Source organism: Giraffa tippelskirchi, chromosome 3 (genome assembly GCF_054371585.1).
Source record: "Giraffa tippelskirchi isolate mGirTip1 chromosome 3, T2T-mGirTip1v1.2.pri, whole genome shotgun sequence".
In the NCBI taxonomy this organism is placed as follows: Eukaryota; Metazoa; Chordata; class Mammalia; order Artiodactyla; family Giraffidae; genus Giraffa; species Giraffa tippelskirchi.
This window is the reverse complement of record NC_137277.1, coordinates 28,772,511-28,790,667: the sequence shown is the minus strand read 5'-3', so window position 1 is coordinate 28,790,667 and position 18,157 is coordinate 28,772,511. Positions and strand designations below refer to the sequence as shown.

The window sequence follows — 18,157 nt, the reverse complement described above, 5'->3', positions numbered from 1 at the left end:
ACAGATACTTGTGGAAAGCATTCAGAGGGAGAACAACTACAGTTAATCAGGACCTGCTGTGTGCCAGGCAGAGTGTAAGTCCTTTACTTGCTGCATGCTTTACATTCATTATCCTGTTTACCCTAAAGAAAGGAAGCAGGCTTAGCATAAATGAACTGTCAGGGTCACAGAGACTGGATGTAGAGGAGCCAGATTTGAATCCAGGCCCGCCAAAGTCCGGAGTCTCTGCTCCAGCCTCTGCACCGCGAGCCTGGCGACTCTGAATGGAATTACTCCATATGTTGGAGTAATTCGCTTATGTGTTTTTCCTTAGACCACAGCTCCTTTCAAAATTCCCAAAACGCAAGCATCTTCCAACCTGCTCGCCTTGGCCACTCATCATGGGCCTTCCGAGGGGCAGCCGAAAGATGGGAACAACCCAAGGAAATGCACTCACTGTGTCCTAGTACAAGGAGGGGAGAGGCAGAAGTCCGAGCAGCAGGTCAAGGCAGCGTTTGGCAGGTAAACAAGGCCATTTCCTTCCAGCCTCAAACTTGAAGACTGTAGCAGTGCCTGTTTCTACCATAAAACAACTGGACCAAACTCACAGCTGCTCTATGCCAGTGGTTAGTGATACTGTGTACAGTTAGTGACTCTGTAAACGTAGCATCTCAGAAAACCAAGATGCTTCCTGCACCTGTGTGAATCAGAGCTCATCCTGAGTTTCCAGAGGGGTCTGTTTCTACCTTCTGTTTTTCTGGTTATGAAGTTAATCTCTGCCTTGAATTGTTTGGTCTCTATTTTTGTCTCCTTGTTCTTTGACTTCCCATTAACCCTTTTATGGCTTGGCTTAAGTCACCCTTGTTATTGATATGTCTGGATTTTTTAAAAGTATAGATTTACATTGTTAGTTTTCTTTTTAGATCTGTTAGTACTGGGAAATTATCAGATCAACAAGTAAAAACACCTTTTGGTGGACATCAGGGCAGCACGGACAGTTTAAATACAGAACGACCAATGGATACAGGTAAGAAAAATCTGGTTTCCTTTAGGCACGTAATTTGTTAGTTTCCTCTTGCTGCTGTGACAGACCACAAGTATATTAGTTTATGGTTCTCGGGGTCTCACTGGGCTGAAGTTAGGGTGTGGGCAGGGCTGCGTTCACTCTGGAAGCTCTGGGGGAGACTGCATTCCTTCCTTGCCTTTCTAGCTTCTAGGGATCACCTGCTCCCCTTGGCTCATGGCCCCTTCCATCTGGAAAGCCAGCCATGGCCATTCTAGACTCAGACCTTCTGCCTGCTTGTTATCCATTTGAAGGCCCCTTGTGATTGCATTGGACCTACTGGATAATCTCTTTAAGGCCAGCTGATTAGCAACTGTAGTTCTATCTGCAACTTTAATTCCTCTTTGCCATGTAATGTAGGTATTTACAGGTTCCCAGGGTCAGGATGTGAGCGTCTCTGGCTTGGGTGTGGGGGTAACATTCTGCCTGTCTACTCCTATTGACTGTTCATGAACCTACTGACCCACATCTCTTCATCCAGCCTCTGTCATCTCATCTGATTTCTTAGCAGCCTGCCAAAACAGCGACTTGGGCAGTGTCTGGATGATAAGCACCCCATGAGTTAGAAGGAGTTCTGACCATGATTGTTTTTTATCAGTAGGATAACACTGGCCAAAGTTACCTTAAACACATACGTGTTCTTCAGCCTTTCTTATGTAGCAGGCCTATCCTATAGAGAGCCATGGGTCATTGAGATCCCTGGCTCTTTCAGTTGTTCCAGAGACCTTTAATGTCCATGGACCCACACCAAGATTACTTTGGACTGCTTGTCAAAAAAATGAAATCAAAGGGCTGGTTCCATGCCCTAAACCAGACTAGTTTAATTGAGTTTTCTGGAAATGGATTTTAGAAATCTGTGTCTAGCAAGCTCCCCATGTGATTATTATGCACATTTCAATTTGAGAATCACTGTTGTAACCTTTGTTCTTGTTTTCTCTGTAATTCTTTTATTGGCTCTCCCATGAACCTCCAAAGCAGGGAATGTCTAGACCAGTAAATATCTTGAGTGTGGTTTGTGATTTCTGTACAACAGGACTTCACTTTTCACTCCGCTCTCAACCTGGCATAGTTTGTAAAGAGGAGCTTGGTGTAAGTCTTACCCTTGTTCCTCTGATGTAATAGATGAGATGTTTTCTCCCCGCCTCTGCCCATCCCCACCCCCACAAACACAGAGTTTGGCTTCTTTCAGGAATTTTTCTTTGATTCTCTGCTGTTTGACTATGGAGTGCCTAGGTATAGATTTTTTTTTTTTTTTTTTTAATTCTAACCGCTTGGTGTTCTTGAGGCTTCCTGGACCTGTGGTTTGATTCTACATTTGTTTGGGAAATTACTTGGTCTTTAGTATTGATACTTCAAGTATTTCTTTCATTTCTTTCTTTCTCCTTCTGATATTCCCATTGCATGTATATTATACCTTTGTGGTTGTCCCACAGTTCTTGGACATCCTGAGGGTTTTGGATTTGGTTCTTTCTCTTTGCTTTCCAGATTTGGAAGTTCCTACTGACGTATCTTCAGGCTAGCTGATTCTCTTCTCCACCATGTCCTGTCTGTAGATGAGCTCATCAGATACATTACTCATTTCTCTTCTCTGCCACGTCCTGTCTGTTGATGAGCTTGCCTTGTAATTTTTTGTTGAAAGCCAGACATGATATACTAGATATAAAGAATCAAGTCAAATAATGTGAGGTCTTTTTTTTTTTGCCATGAGTGAGGCTGTGTGTATAGTTTGCTGTAGCTATAGGTAGCAGGGTAAACTTTTCTCTGGTGTCTCTGCTTTTGTCTCCCTTTTCTTGGAGTCTCCCTAGATACTCCTATCTTATGCCTAACTCTCATTTTCTTCTAAGAAACTATAAGCTATAAGACAGCTTAGCTCTTAAGTTTTTCCACATCCTCACCAACATTTGTTATTTGTGGTTTTTTGAGGATGACCGTCCTGACAGGTATGAGGTGGTGTCTCACTGTGGTTTTTACTTGCATTTCCCTGATGATTAGTGATGTTGAACATCTTTTCATGTACCTATTGACCATATTTTTTTGAAAAGTAACTTCTCAGGTCCTCTTCCCATTTTTTAATCAGCTTTTTCCCTCACATTTTTATTTCCAGTTCTTAGTTTCCACATTTTCAAATTATTCTCAGCTGTGACTGCAGTTCACATATTTTAGAAGTGCACAGAAAACTGACTTCTAGGCTTTGGTGAAAGGAAGATTCACAGCTGTGAAGAGATTACTGTAAAATATTTTTCATGGAGCTCTAAATTGAATTCTCTGTTTTTAGAAGTAATAAATGCTTACTGTAAACAACCAAAAATCTAATGTAACAGTGAAGTCTCCCTGTAACCCTGCCCTCTGGAATATAGCACGCGTGGTGAACTTCTTCTTTCAGCCCCTGCAGGAGCCTGTGGTGTTGCCCTGGCCCCTCCTATAGGAGCAGCAGCAAGTCCCAGGGCTGTGATGTTCACAGTGGGGTCTCCCCCACACAGGGCCGCAGCCACCACGTGTGCCCACACGGGCCTTCGGATAAGAACCACCTCAGGTGAGGATTGACTTAGTTCTGCCTTGGGCTTTTGTTTGGGGTGCAAGTTCTGAAAATGCCTTCATGGTGTGATATAATTTCCAGTGACGTGGAGATAACAATCCTCTTTACCTTAAAGGGTTATAAAAAGTAAATGAGGGGTCTTCCCTGGTGGCCCAGTGGTTCAGACTCCACCTTCCACTCCAGAGAGCGCCGGTTCCATCCCTGGTCAGGGACCTAAGGTCCCACATACCACGCAGGGCAGCCGAAGAAAAGAGAGAAAGAAAATAATAGTTTATACCTATTAACTAAGCCAACATTTAAATAGTATAACCCAGTGCTGTGGAGGCTTAGTGGGAACTGTGTGCTCACTTTTGGCTGCTTTAGAAAACAGCATGATGATTCTTAGAGCTGTAGAAGTGTGTATAGTAATATTTGACCTGTGGTAACTGCATTCTGTTTATAAGACCACTCACAGCAAAACGGTCTTATAAAGTATTTATCACACATAAATAACTCACAAGAAGGTGAGATCTCATCACAATGTTGTTCGTGGTATTAGAAATCAGAACTGGTGTAAGTGCCTCCAGACCAGCACTCGGGTAGAGTTTTAGTGACATACCACCTATGGCCGAGTTTTCTCACCTGAGGTGCAGCAGGGGAGAAAGGCATATGCTAGAGTTTGTCTAAAACAATTTAAAAGCAGCTGTGATGAGTCTGTGAAGGATGCCTACAGCTGAGGAATGAAAGTGAACGTGGGAAGATAGAGCCTGTTCTTGGGCTGGGGTGGGAGGGGGGTTTCTTTTACCGGTTGCCATCCTGCCTGGTGATCACTGGGCACTAATCACCAAGTGCTGTCCATGTCCTCTCTCCACAGGGGGCTCCAGCGGCTCCGGGGGCTCTCTGTGCTCCATCGGTGGCCGCGTGTGTGGGGGCTCCCCGCCTGGGCTGTGCTCGGGGTCTCCCCCTCTGGGAGCAGAGGCGGCCCCCAGCCTGAGACATGTGCCTTGTGGTGCTTCACCCCCCAGCCTGGAGGGGCTCGTCACCTTTGAAGCCCCCGAACTGCCAGAGGAAACGCTGATGGAGGTGGGAAGAGACCCTACGATGTGTCCTTTCAGGCAGTGAGGAGAGAATTGATGATGAGAGAGCGGAATCCGAGAGCAAGTCCCAGTGGTTCTCCCCTTAACCTTTTCTATCTGAAACTTTGTAGTGTGTTTTTAGAATTATGTTGACAGTGACACTCATTCACAACAAGCTTTGGTTCACAGGAAGTGACACATACAGATCTTGTATTCTTAATTCTTTTATCTGAAGTTTATTTACCACTTATGGTGGTGGTGATTTAGTTGCTAAGTTGTGTCTGATTCTTGCGAACCCATGGACTGTAGCCCGCTAGGCGCTTCTGTGCATGGGATTCTCCAGGCCAAAATACTGGGGTGGGTTGCCATTCCCTTCTCCAGGAGATCTTCCCAACCCAGGGTTCAAACCTGGGTCTCCTACCTCGCAGGCAGATTCTTTACTGACTGAGCTACGAGGGAAGCCCATTTACTACTTATAGGATTTTTAAAACATAATCTTTTCCCTAAAACCATAACTTTTTATTCTCAAAGCTTACCTTACCTTACAAGATAAAAATAATACGATTAAACTTAGATTTTTAAAAGGTAAATTATAATGCCAACTGAGTCAGTAATGCTGAGAAATACAGCTTCCCAGCAGATTGGACAGTCACGTCCCTCCATGGAGCTGGTTCTCCAGGGAAAAACACATTATAATGTGCAGCGTGCTGAGCACACATCCAGAACAGAGGTTAATGTTACGATTCCAAAGCCTGTGCCAGCTAACTTCTCAGCGTCGACTCTAGGCCATCTTCCCGTGGACTGCATCTGACCTCAGTCAGTGCACATCCCCCTGCACTTCAAATTAAAATGACCTGTTTTCCAGACCATTGAAGGCACTAAGTCTCCGTGCTGGACCCCTAGAATTTCTGTTGTGTGTGGAGGAGAATTAAGTATCTCACACATAAAAGTTATAAAATATTGCATGCAAAATTTAGTAGTGATTCTGTGGTAAGTTTAAGCTGTAATTTTGAAAATATGTATAATGTAAATTATGTTCTAGTAAGTGTTGGAACATGCAGTCCAATCTGCTGTTGCAGAGCAGGGAGACTCTCAAAAGTTGGTTCATTTATTCTCCTGTTTCAAGGACACTGGTTTTCATCCTTTTTAACCATGGAAGGAGAGTGAGAAACTTAGTCTTATTTGAGATTTCAAAATACATTGCTAGCTAAAAACAAATCTCAAAACAGCATTAATTTTAGAATACCAATTTTTAATGCATTGCTATTATGTCTGTCTGTACCTCACTCTAACTAACTGAAAAGGTCATGAAATTTAAAAGCTTTATTATTAGGAACCACTGTTAACTGAGGAACCACCAGAAATTTAAATAAAGTATCTCTGAAATTTTAAGCCAGTAGAATTCATGAAACTATCGAGAAGTGTAGTCTCGTGTCCAGAATATGCTGAAGTTCTTATATCTCAGTATCTATTTGGTCATGTTTCTGTCTTAAGTACATTGATTTAGTTCTGTGTTCATTTTTTCCTGGTGAAAGCACAATGGCCTCATATCTTTGAGGCTGAATATTGTGGTTGCTCTCATACGTGCCACAAAAACACATGGCACACCTTTGATTTCATTTGTGTTTATCTTCTCACTAGTTTTCTGGAATTTAGAAATTTCAGTCTCCTTTGATCATTCTGATATTCATACGTATAGAAACAGATTAGCAGTGGCCACAGTTGGTATACAGAAATGATTATGCACCTCTCCTTAACCTGCAAGTTTCTAAGACAAGTTGGCTTTGCCTTAGCAAGAACATGCAGACACCTTACGCCACCTGAACTCAATGCTGCTGTTCACGGAGTGTGTGCTGGACCTGATGGCTGTGCGTGGGGGTAGCCCGGAGCTCTGCGCATCCGCCGTCTCTGTGTATCAGATCCAGGAGAGTGCGGTGGTGGACCAGATCAGCCAGCTGAGCAAGGAATGGGGGTAGGTGCCCCGTGCTGTCCATCTCTTTCCTTCCTTCCTGCCCTCCATACACTGGTGTCCAAGCTGGAGGCCTCGCCACCCACTGCAAGTCACGTCTGGTTAGCAAAAGTGTCAAGGAGTCTCTGAGTTATTTCAGTGCTCAGTTTGGCTGTGTGAGCCAAAACTAGAGGTTCTGCAGCCTTGATTTTAAAGATACTTAATTATAAAGAGATGGTACTCTTATCTGAGTGTGCCCCTAATGTTAAAAGTACACTTTTTTCCATGCTGACCCTTCTTTCAGGAGTCCTTTGTGCACTAAGAGTGTCAAGGCGGGTTGAGATGGGGCCTGGCCTGTTGGTTCACAGGCTAACACTGTGCTTGCTGTCTCTGGGCCAGGCGGGTAGAGCAGCTGGTGTTGCACATGAAAGCTGCACAACTCCTGGCAGCCTCTCTGCATCTCGCCAAAGAGCAGATCAAATCCGGGAAACTGAGCCCGTCCTCGGGTGTGAAGCAAGGTAGGCTGTGGCCCAGCAGTCCTCTCCCCTTGCACTGAGAAAGGGGTTTTTGATGAGGGATCACTGTGTTATTAAGTATTCTTCAATGGGAAAAGATGCTGGCTTCTCTGTTTTTAACATAGAGCGATCAGGTGCTTTGTTGTCAATCCTCTCTTGACTGAGAGAGAGGACACAGGAAAGAATGATTTCCAGGCACTTTTCTCAGTGATCATTTAGTGTCGCTTTCCTTAAGTTAGCAAGAAAGTTGCATGTCACCATGACTCTGTTTCTGAAAGAAAACTGAATTCTTATTTCAACTTTTTTCTAGTTGTCAAAAATCTGAATGAACGATATAAATTCTGCATTAGCATGTGCAAGAAACTGACAGAAAAGCTGAATCGCTTCTTTTCTGACAAACAGAGATTTATTGATGAAATCAACAGCGTAACTGCAGAGAAACTCATCTATAACTGTGCTGTAGAAATGGTAACCCTTTTTAAGGTGTAATATTGTACAGTAATAGTTGTGGTGTTTAAGAGCATCTTTTGAATTGCACACCTGCTTGACATCATCCTTTTAAACAGAGTTTATGCCCCACCACTCCCAAGTCCCAGGTGTTGTGGTACCTCTTCCTGAAGGAATATTTGGACTGAATTAACATGCAGTAAACATAAGCTGTGTTGGTTACCACATTTGGTATTAATAAAAGTTTACCATACCACTTAAAAATTGCTAACATTAGGCATGATCTAATCTTTTGATAGTTTGTATCTAAAAGCTTTTGCTGGATCTGTTTCTTCATTTCCCATTGTTTAAGAAATTTGGCTTAAAATGTTAGAAAAAAATTCTGCTCTTTCACCCTATCTGCAAAAATTCATGTGCTCAGATTCCATGACTGACCTCAGTATAAATAAGAAGTTTAACCTACTTTGCCAAATATCTGGTTATATTCGTAGAAATAATTTGTTTTCTGTATCTTGAGAGGAAAATTGCCTGAGGTAAACATGAAATTAGGGGCTGTTAAAGAAGTAATTCAGTGGGGAAGAATTTAATTATTGACCAACCTTATGATTTTTACCATACCAACACAATTGACCTTCCTTCTTGGCCCCAGATTTACCTGAACTCTGAATTGTACTGTTATATTACCCCCTTGGCGTTTTTTTGAAAGCCATCATAATAAAAAGTCATATGAAAATAATTTTAGAATATAAGCTATTGATGAGAATAATATACATTATATTGCTCTAAACTGTTGACATGAATAATATTATGCACTGTATCATTTTGTACCAAATTAAGACTTCGTAGGACAGATTTTCTCTTAAAATTTGTGCCAGGACTGATGTCCTGTCGTGAGGAGTGACAGTGCTGCTGTCTCTGCTGATGACAGGGCCATGTGCCTCCAACAAGTCTCTCCTGGGCCCTGGCTGCCGAGCAGCTTGGGGGCACTCACCTTACATGTAGTTCTTTCTTTCTCCCTCCGTTTCAGGACTTTGATTTTCCATATCCATTTTATTTATCTTATTGTAAGTGGCTTTACTTTTTGAAAGAGAGCGTACGACAGGTAAATTAGCACACTGGATCCCTCACAGACTCAGAGATGAATGATTAAAGAGAAAATTAGGATGCTGTTGGGAAAACAAAATGCTCATAACCCTGTGAATGACACTGGGGAGGCCCTGCCCCCCTTTCCCACTGCCCAGCTCACTCCTGCTTCTTGTGACTCGGCCTCGGTGTCACTTCCTGGAGGCTCTCCTCACCTTCCCCTCCCTGATAGTCTGGTTAGGTGCCCCTTGAGTGTAGTCCACTGGGTACCATCCAGGGCTTCCTCCTGTGATACCATGTGGCCCTTGGAGCACAGCCCACACCTTACCTGGACTGTGAGCTCGCCTTCATCGTATGCCCACTGCCCCGTAAATTCAAGACGTGCCCAATTAATGTCTCTGAGTGAATAAATCCCACACACCAGGAAATCCTTTAACTGAAAGAAGCAGCTGATAAGTGGCTTTTAACATCATTTAATTATTACATTGTAACAAAATCTGCTTTAATGAAATGCCAGGTTACTAGTATGGAAGTGTATATTTAAAGTAAACTTTTTATTGAAGTCAGAGACGAGCCAGTTTAGAAGTGTTAAACCTTAGGAGTTTTGAGTTTCTGAGTTGAAGAAGGTTATGTTTGAATGCAGAGTTAGTAACTCTTTTGTCAAGAAGCTTTTCCTTTATATCACTCACCCAGTAAGTTATATCATTTTGTCAAAATGTATTAATTTTAGAGAGATTCCATTTAAAGCTGCATTGCACACATGGATTCATATTTTCTTGGAAAAGCTGAGAACCTTCTTTGTTCGCTGGTTCCAGGTTCAAGCTGCAGCCTTGGATGAAATGTTTCAGCAGACTGAAGATATTGTTTATCGCTATCATAAGGCAGCCCTTCTTCTAGAGGGCTTAACTAAAATTCTTCAGGACCCGGCAGACATTGAAAACATCCACAGATGTGAGTTGACTTGGAAAGCAGTGTGTTTGCTGATTGCGTCTCCTCGTCTTCTCCTAGCGCAGCAGGAAGACCCTGGGATGTGCAGTGCCCTGCCCGAGGGGGTTGCATCTTGGTTTCCCAGCCTTGGGCTAGTCACATCCCCCTTCCGTGGCCTCAGTTTCTTCTTCTGTGAGATGAGGGACAAGGCCTGCCTTGCAGAGCGGTTGTGAGGAGTAGATACGAGGCTGGTGAAGAGCAAATGAGGAGGTGTGGTCATCCACATTCTGAAGAGCAACCGGGGGCTGGCAGTTCTATACTTATTTGCAATTGTGAGCAAACTAGCTGTTAAAATCTACATGTTCTTTGTTTGACTTGCTAATCTAGCTTTTACACTGTGCAGCACTAAGCTAGACAATTATCAGGCAGAAAGAAGAAAAAGCACTAGAACTGTTAACTTTGGGGCAAAGATAGGACAGAAGTGAGGGTGGAGGTGGAGAGAGAGATTTTTCTCAGGGGTGATTCTTTCCTGAGTTTTGAAATATTAATGGTATTTATCATGGATTTATTTTATTTCTAGATAAATCTAGTATTGAAAGAAGATTGTCAGCACTCTGCTATAGCACCTCAGCCTTGTGAGCAGCAGCAGGCCTGCCCCCGGGACCAGCGGTGGGTGTCAGGTGATGCCATTGGGAGCACAGCTTGGGTCCTGTCACCCCACTCTTACATGGTGACTACCAAAGAGCACGCAGTGGTTTCACAAAGGAAAACCAATCCCAGAACTACATATTGTAGAAAGTCTGCCTTACCAGAGAAGTCACCCCTTCCCTTTCTCTTTATAGAAGCAGATGCAAAAGTGTTCCACTGGGCTTTCGGTTTGATTTTGGTAAATAAACGTACCTTAGAACTAGAGTCACCAATACGGTTACTGTTAAGGAGAGTTAGCATGAAGTGATGAGTGGCTCTTTGTACTAGCCACCAGAGCACAGTGTGGGACTCCTTGTATTTACTGAGGCGTGGAAGTAAAAAGCCCTCCAGGCAGCCTATCTCCTCCGGGCAGTTCAGTTCTCGGGGTGAGTTTGTCTGAGTCTGAGCACGCACCCATAAACAGCTCAGGAAGAAATAGTTTAAGGAGTGGAAGATGACTCTTGGAAGATATTGTAAAATCTTCAGTTTGAGCTAACATGGACATATATTAATAATCTTCCAAAATCTTTCATATTGCACTAATTTATTAAAACAACTGTATTGGATTTTGCGATTTAAAACTAACTGAGGCACAATGGACTTGTTTAAAGTATTTTACTTGATTATATATGCGTACCCTTTCCAGAATTCACATGTAATCTCTCGTGGACTTTTCAGTGGTAAAGACTTGTGTTTTACGAGCCTCTGCATTTTCTTAACCTATTCATCTACGCCTACAGATTTTCTCTCACTGATGTTTTTAAGTTGCAGGTTTTCTGCTTTAGTTTGCATTTTTTACTGTGCATGCATAATGTGCATTCATGCCTGTGACCACTAGGTTTATTCGGGCAGCATTAGAACAAGTGGCAGGCCCGAAATACACCCAAGAATTGCAGTAGGGCCAAAACAGAGTTGGTGACCTCTAGGCTTTTTAGTGATGTGGAGTTTTACATGAAGTCAGTGAAAAATGAGGTTTGTTTTTTCTTAGGATAAGGGGTGGCTCTCTCCAGCCCATGTGCATTTTCCTGTTAATCCCGGCAGTCCACCAGGGAGCTAGTCATGAAGAATGTGGGCGCTTAACGTCCCTCCAGAAACGGTGCCCACGTGGTCGATGATTTGGTTTCTTTGACTTACGTGCTTGGATACTTGAACAAACCATTCTCCAGTTTTAATCCTTTTAGATGATGTTATCTGAACTTGGACAAATTGCACAGAAGCTCTTTGGCATTAATCTAATTTAGTGTACTGATAAAAACAAGGTTTTCCTTTACTTTGACAAAGTAATGTAATTTTTACCTTATTTATCTGTATAAAATTCCAGCAGTTAATTTGAACATTTATTTATATGATGTTTGTATTTTTAGGTCTTTAATACAGTGTTTCTACCTCTCATTTGTAACTGCATGCATTACTCATGAAACTAGGTAAAACTCACTGAATTGTGTAGTAGCCTTTTTATTATTGCCTGTACAGATGAATACTAAGATAAATAAAACTGACCAGGTGTTTCTAGGACAAGGCTGGGTCCCTGTGACGTGGCTTGTCAGACCAACTCCTTCCTCTGAGTTTGGAGGCTGGGTGGTTAACGCACATTGCCCCAGGACTTCAGGTTGTGGTGACAGTCCTGCAGGCTATGGGAGCAGGGCTGTGTTGGGGTCCCCCCCTCCCCCAGCAGGGTGACAAGCACCATTACTGGTGATGCTCTAGTTTGTACCACTGTTTTGAGTGTAAAGGGCAGTTTCTTGTATGTTCTCTCAGTTACCACCTGGGTCATCTCAGTTGATCCTCCAAAGGGGGTGGGTGCATTCTGGCCCCTCCTCCCCTTTCCCGTTTGTTTTAAACACAGGATGGAATGAGTTCACAGTGAAGAAATGCTTGGTCTGCCGTCAGTACCTAGGGAGTGGTCTCCAAGTGCATTCTTCTTATGCAAGAAAGGTCAGGTGGTAGGTGGTGTATCTGTGAAACCCTGCGGTCTGAACAACAGAGAACAAACTGTAAATGCAGGATAATGATTTTGATTATATTTCCTTTATCAAGGCCAATTGTTTTAAGAGTTTTTGCCTTGATTATAGCAATAATAAACAAATGCTTTATGTTTCCATGTGTATCTTTTGACTTTTCTATCATCTGTTTCATGAAACGGAAATGGACTAGTCCATACATTCATGGATTGACATCTGGAAAGTTATGGACCGTACAAATGCAGGTAGAGGAGTAATCTGCGGATGTGTCAGCTGGCTGTTCCTGTTGTAAGGATTTGTCTTAACTGGGCCTGTGCTGGGCCTGAGGGATGATGCCCACACCCGCTTCTCCTGAAGAGGAAGAGCCAGAGTGCCCTTCTGTCGTTCCCCCCTCCTGGGGTCGAGGAGAGGAGGCTGGAGACAAGGTTACTGTTTGGGCTGAGTGGGCTCAGTCCCCACAGGTAACGGGAGGGGAGTCGAGCTGGACACCAAGGATGTGAAGTTGTTACTTGGTTCTAGAAAGCCTGTGAGGTGATGGCAGGACTTGTGCATGGGCCTTGGAGGAAGTCTTGCTGCTTCCGCCATAGCCTCCGCAAGCAGTCACCTGTTCTCACTGGGACCGAGCGAACTTGTATTGTTCCAGGAGGATGCCTGCTGCTGGGGAGCTTGGTGTCTTCCCTCCCTGACAGGCACCACCTGGAAGTATCGTGTCTGCTCTGCACGCCAGGAGATGACTCTGGCTGTGCCCTGGGCCTTGAGTCTGCAGCCGTGGAGGCTCCTGAGTGCTGCCTGAGTCTCCTTGTTTGTCCCAGCCCTGGCTGGAACACTGTGGGCAAGGGGTCAGGATGGCCGGATCCTCACCCCAACAGAGGAGACACATCACAGTGGCCCACCTGGAAAAGCACCCACCACGGGAAATGACCGGTAGCCCCTAAAGTCTCAGCCTTTGTGGACAAGGCAGGGCCAAACAGGTGAAGGGTCATGGTAGGCCAGTACCCAGACTGTTCTGGAGGAAGGAGCCAAGGCTTCAGATCCCCTTCCCCAGGGCCTTGCTTGGCCGGTTAGTAATGTGCCATGTAAATCTTTGTTGTGGCCGTTCAGTGTGTCCTTTTTGAAGAGCCTCTGGAGTGGATCTGAGTGGAGGTCACCGAGCCCTGGGCTTCCTCTCATCCTCCCACTCCCAGGCTGTTGCATCTTGGCTGTTCTCTGCCTTCTTGGGTGCAGCTCTCTTGGTCTCGGACTCCCTTGCGCAGCAGTGGCCCCTTGACACATTCCTTGCTCGCCTCTCCCTCCCAACAATCTCCAGTCTGGAGGCTTCTGTGAGTGGCAGGGTAAAAAGTCCCTGGTATGGACTGGCTGAGGGTCCTAGTCTCTGGGCTCAGATAGGGGGGCTGATCTGAGCCAGGGAGAGGGGCTCTGAAGAAGGTTGAGGCTGGGGACCCTTCTCCAGTCACAGGCTGTCTCATCATGTCTGGTGTTCAGAGACACGAGTCCTCCGTGGACTCCGGACACTGATGTGGAATAAAATCTCATTTCTCGGACTCCGGACACTGATGTGGAATAAAATCTCATTTCTCAGACCAGCTGACTTTGAGCACATGTGAACATTTAAGAGGTCGCTCACAGAGGAGCCAGCTTGTGACCAGAGCATGTCAGTCCAGAGAGGATATGAAAACTGGGGGATTCTTGGGAACAGATGCTTGTTATGTAAGGGGCTTGTTTACTTCCACATGGATCCCAGCTTCCTTCCACAGGGTCACGAACACATCATCTGCTCTGCAACGTCCTGTCCAGGAGGCTGGACAGGATGACGCGTGTTGCCCATTTGCTCTGTTCGGGACTGAATGGCCAGCACCTTCGGCCGCTACTCAGCCCTGCTGCCAGGTGTTGAGGTCCACATGGTGGTAGAGACAGGCCGCTGGAGACGTGTGCTCCCCACCATCCATGTGTCAGTTAACACGGATGTGGATAGTCCACATCCGGGCCAGCAGCACAGCCCTAGTGACGATTCTGACCTTAAAACATTTCATTGGACGGTTAGTAAATACACAGGATGCAAAGTTTGCACGATTATTAGTTTTGGAGCATCTGGAGACGCTTGTCTACCTGGTCCTTTGACAAGTGAGGCCCCTTTCACTTGTGCTGTGTGGCCTTGGGCAGATCCCTCGCCTTCTTGCAGCTCTGCTTTTCCATCCAGTGAAGAAGATCACAGGGGCACCTACTCATACAGTCCTGGTGGGGAAAATGCCCTGCAAACAGGGAAGGGCACTGGAGGGCCTGAGGAAACCTAGGAGCAGGGGCTTACAGGGCTGCGCAGGTACCTATTCAGCCCTGCTCCCCAGAAGCCCAGCTCCCTTCTGAGAGGAGCAGGGAGGCAAGTCCTGGGCCCCCTTCCTCCAGAGAAACTACTCTGAAGACCCCTGGGCCACTCCAGGGGCTGGTGAGACTAGCCTTTCTCTTGAGAGTAGTGGGGCATGGGGTCCCAAAGGAGAGACAAAAGGGTCTCCAGGGGAAGGGCTGCCCCAGGTCTCCCCTTGACTTCTGCCTCCAGGGGCCTTCATGCTCCTGTGTTGAGGATGGCCCTGAAGGGGCTTCCATGGGTGAGAATGGCCAGGCCTCCAGCCAACAGGGTGCAGAAGGAACAACCCTGAGTTGCTGTACGCTTGGATTTAGGGGTGACTCCCTGGAGTGGAGGGAGGAGGGGGTCTTTGTGAGGCAGAGTCTAGGGGAGGCATCACCTCTTCTGTGAGGTGTGTCCTAGGCCAGAGACTGATGGATAAATTTCAAGAAACTGCCATGTTTGACTTCAAAGTTGGTCTCTTCCTACTTAGGCACCTGCCATGCTGGGACTGTAGCAATGAGAGGCTTGACTGCTGTCATGGGGTGTACCTTTCGGACAAGACTGATAACCACATGGCGAGTGCAATGAATGCCATGAAAGAGAGATGGACAGTGTCATTTCTGTGGGCGGGCTCGTGGTGGGGGTGATGGGGCCAAAGTCAAGAAAAGATGAGTAGCCGTTGCCCAGGTTAAGGAAAGAGGGGAGGGTGTTCTGAGAGCGGGACTGGCCTGTGCAAAGACCCTGTGGCAGGGAAACCTGCCTTAATGGAGGCAGTGACAAGACAGCAGTCCTCTGTCCCAGCACTGCTTGCTTTTTGTAGCACAGTAACCAGTTTCTGAAATTACCCTGTTTATGCTTTTACTTGCTATTCTGCTCACCTCACTAAAGTGTCATCTCTCAAGCTGGGAATCTGTCTTGTTAATAATGCGCCTAGTTCCTAGGACATTTCTTGGCAAAGAGCAGGTGCTCAAAACATATTTGTAGAAAATGATGGTGGCATTTATGATTTTTGTGGTGGTGGTGGTGGTGATGCTGCTGCTGTTGGTGGTGGTTACGGTAGTGACAGTGGTGACATCCACATTCGAGGGAGACTGACACCATGTGTGATCCTGTGTCGTCACACATCCAGGAACTTCTACGTGAGCATGTATAGATCTCGCAGGGCCTGGGAGGGGACTGAAAGTGCTTGCTGACTGTCATGGTGCTCAGTGCCTACGTCAGGATCTGCCTCAGGCAGGCTCCCTGGAGCCCACACCCTACACGTCCCCACAAGATGCAGATACAGCAACGACTATGCTTGTGCACAGGGACTCTTTTACGCACATCTGTGCACACATGAGCACGTCCATCCTGTGATGGACACAGGCTCTCGTCACTGGCCCTGCCTGGCCAGAGGTCAGCGCATCGGGTCAAAGTGTGCAGCTAGGAAGGCTGGGGAGGCCCCCTCACAGCCGTGGGAAGGTTTTACACAGGCGAGTGGCCTGATTGCGCTGGCAGCTTGGAGAAAAGATGGGAAGTGGCATAAGTGGATGCAGGGGCACCCCCTGAAATGTCTTCAGAGGAGAAAGTGCCTGGTTTTTAGAGACAGGGAGGAGCTAAAACCCATGTGACTTGGAGATGAACAGGATGGGGGTGTATCCAGGAGGGTTCTCTGTTGCTAGGAATCGTGTATGAGTTTGTTTTTGCTGTATAACAAGACCACTCCAAGAACAGTAGCTTCACACAGTGAACACACCTGATTCTCACAGTTCTGTGGTCCAGCTGAATGGCTCTGGTTGGCTCAGCATGGTTGGTGCTCAGTGGCCTGGGGGCCCTCACCTGTGCTTGTGGGTTTGCTTGACGTTCTGCTGTCGACTGCTGGCCCAGCCCCATTCAGGAGCACCCGGCGTCAGAGGACGAGCCCCGGACATTCACTCCTCAGCCCTGCAGACTAGGATCTGTCGGTGTCCCATTGGCTGAGTCCAGGGTCAGCGTGGGAAGTAGAGTCCACCTCAGGGGGAGCACAGCCTGTGCCCCCGGAGGGTGGGGCAGAGTCCTTGCAGCTGCCATGCATGGAAAGGACTCCAGCTGGTTTAAGCAGGATGGAATTGCTAAAACACGAATGTTTGTAAGAAGAATCTTGGGGAGGCCTGGGAACAGAATCAGGGCTTAGGACATGCAGGATAGATGTCATCGCACTGCTGTGACCCTCGTCCACTGCTGCTCTGGGGGCTTGATCCTGTGGTGACTCCACCTGGTGTGCAGAGAAGACCTGGGGCCACTTTGCGCCTCCTGGGTCACACGAAAGACCCTGTTTGCAAGGCAGGCAGAGCTCCGGCCCAGTCATCGCCTTTGCATGGATTGGAGAGGTCTAGGATAAGGGTCTACACTGAAATGTGGATGGTGTCCTGAGGGGCCAGGGCCTAGAAGAAGGGAGACCTGGAAATCCAATGTGAGGAGGTCTGGGGGTGGCCCTTGCCGATGACCTAGGGAGCAGGCACACAGCGTTGCATTTCAAGTCAGTGGCCACCAGGGGGAACGCCAGGCAAACCAGGTTGCAGATGACTCATCCAGTGGTGGACCAGCCTCATTTCTAGACCCCGGTGCTGGCCTTGGTGCCAGAAGGCACAACCAGCAGCCCAAGTGCCCGGCGTGCAGCAGCCCTGCTGCTGACCTCCAGACTGGCTCTCAAGGAGCCCACAGCAGCAAGCATCCAGGGTAGAGTGGTCACCAGGTCAGCACTCCACCTCCTGTGGGCTCCCCTTTCCTGTCTCATGCCCCCTGGACACTTCCCAGCCAAGTCCTACACGGAAGCTTGGCTCCTCACCGCGAGGGCCCCTCTTCTCTCAGTGTCTGAGAACTGACTGGTCCCATTTCCCCATGGATGATTCTTTTTATGAGTACTTTGTGTCCATTGCAGAAATCCTTACAAAGAACAAACTTTCCATCATCTCAGAGATTATATTAACATTTGGTTCATCCACTCAGATGACCTCCCTGTGTAAACAACATCTTTTATAAAAATGCAGTTACAGAAATTATACTGTTTAAAAACTTGTGTATGAAGGTATTATGAACAGCTGCCCCTTTTAAGGATCTGAAGCCTTTTCTCGAGTGGCTGCACCTTCATTTATCTCACTGGTCCCAACCTGAAGGGCCTGAGGGCTGTTCTCATCTGTGCTGTTCACCAGCAATGCTGCGATGAGGCTGCTGGCACCTGGCGGTTCACTGCTTCTAGTTTCCTCGATAAATCCCTCTGCTGAAGCCGCACCCAAATCCATTGCCTCTCGCCCCCACTGTTCCAGCCCATGGTTTCTGGGGTATTCCACCCTGTTACCCCTTCTGTGGCTCTCAGGCTGTGCCTCATCAGCTGCACCCCACAGGAAGCACTCCACGACCAGCGGACACTTAGCATGGATGCCCCATGTTTCTTCTTTAGGTAAGAGAAAAGCCTCTGTGTGATGTGATAGCAATGGATACAGATCGTGATCCATGTGTCCAAACCCACAGGAGGTCAACTCTGGGCTCTGAGCTGTGATGCCGTGTTCACGTAGCTTCATCGATTGTAACAGATGTACTGACTGGTGGGGATGTTGCTGGTGGCTGTGTGGGGATGCACAGGCATTTGCCGTGCCC

General features: G+C 46.6%; 1 protein-coding gene across 39 annotated transcripts in view; it reads left to right on the top strand.

Annotated features, from left to right (window-relative positions):
• The window catches only part of ULK2 (unc-51 like autophagy activating kinase 2), a 58,220-nt gene extending 45,881 nt beyond the window's left edge, over positions 1–12,339 (top strand). For 19 of the 39 annotated variants that reach the window (XM_081583659.1, XM_081583668.1, XM_081583660.1 and 16 more), the window contains 9 exons: positions 314–501; positions 903–1,006; positions 3,426–3,575; positions 4,432–4,640; positions 6,427–6,605; positions 6,981–7,099; positions 7,407–7,564; positions 9,442–9,577; positions 10,134–12,339. In XM_081583659.1, coding sequence (XP_081439785.1) covers positions 314–501; positions 903–1,006; positions 3,426–3,575; positions 4,432–4,640; positions 6,427–6,605; positions 6,981–7,099; positions 7,407–7,564; positions 9,442–9,577; positions 10,134–10,192 — 1,302 coding nt within the window. In that variant the 3' untranslated portion in view covers positions 10,193–12,339. Of the gene's footprint in view, positions 1–313; positions 502–902; positions 1,007–3,425; positions 3,576–4,431; positions 4,641–6,426; positions 6,610–6,980; positions 7,100–7,406; positions 7,565–9,441; positions 9,578–10,133 lie in introns of all 39 variants that reach the window. The other 20 variants (XM_081583665.1, XM_081583649.1, XM_081583647.1 and 17 more) reach the window with 9 other exon arrangements.
• The last annotated feature ends 5,818 nt before the right edge of the window (positions 12,340–18,157 follow it).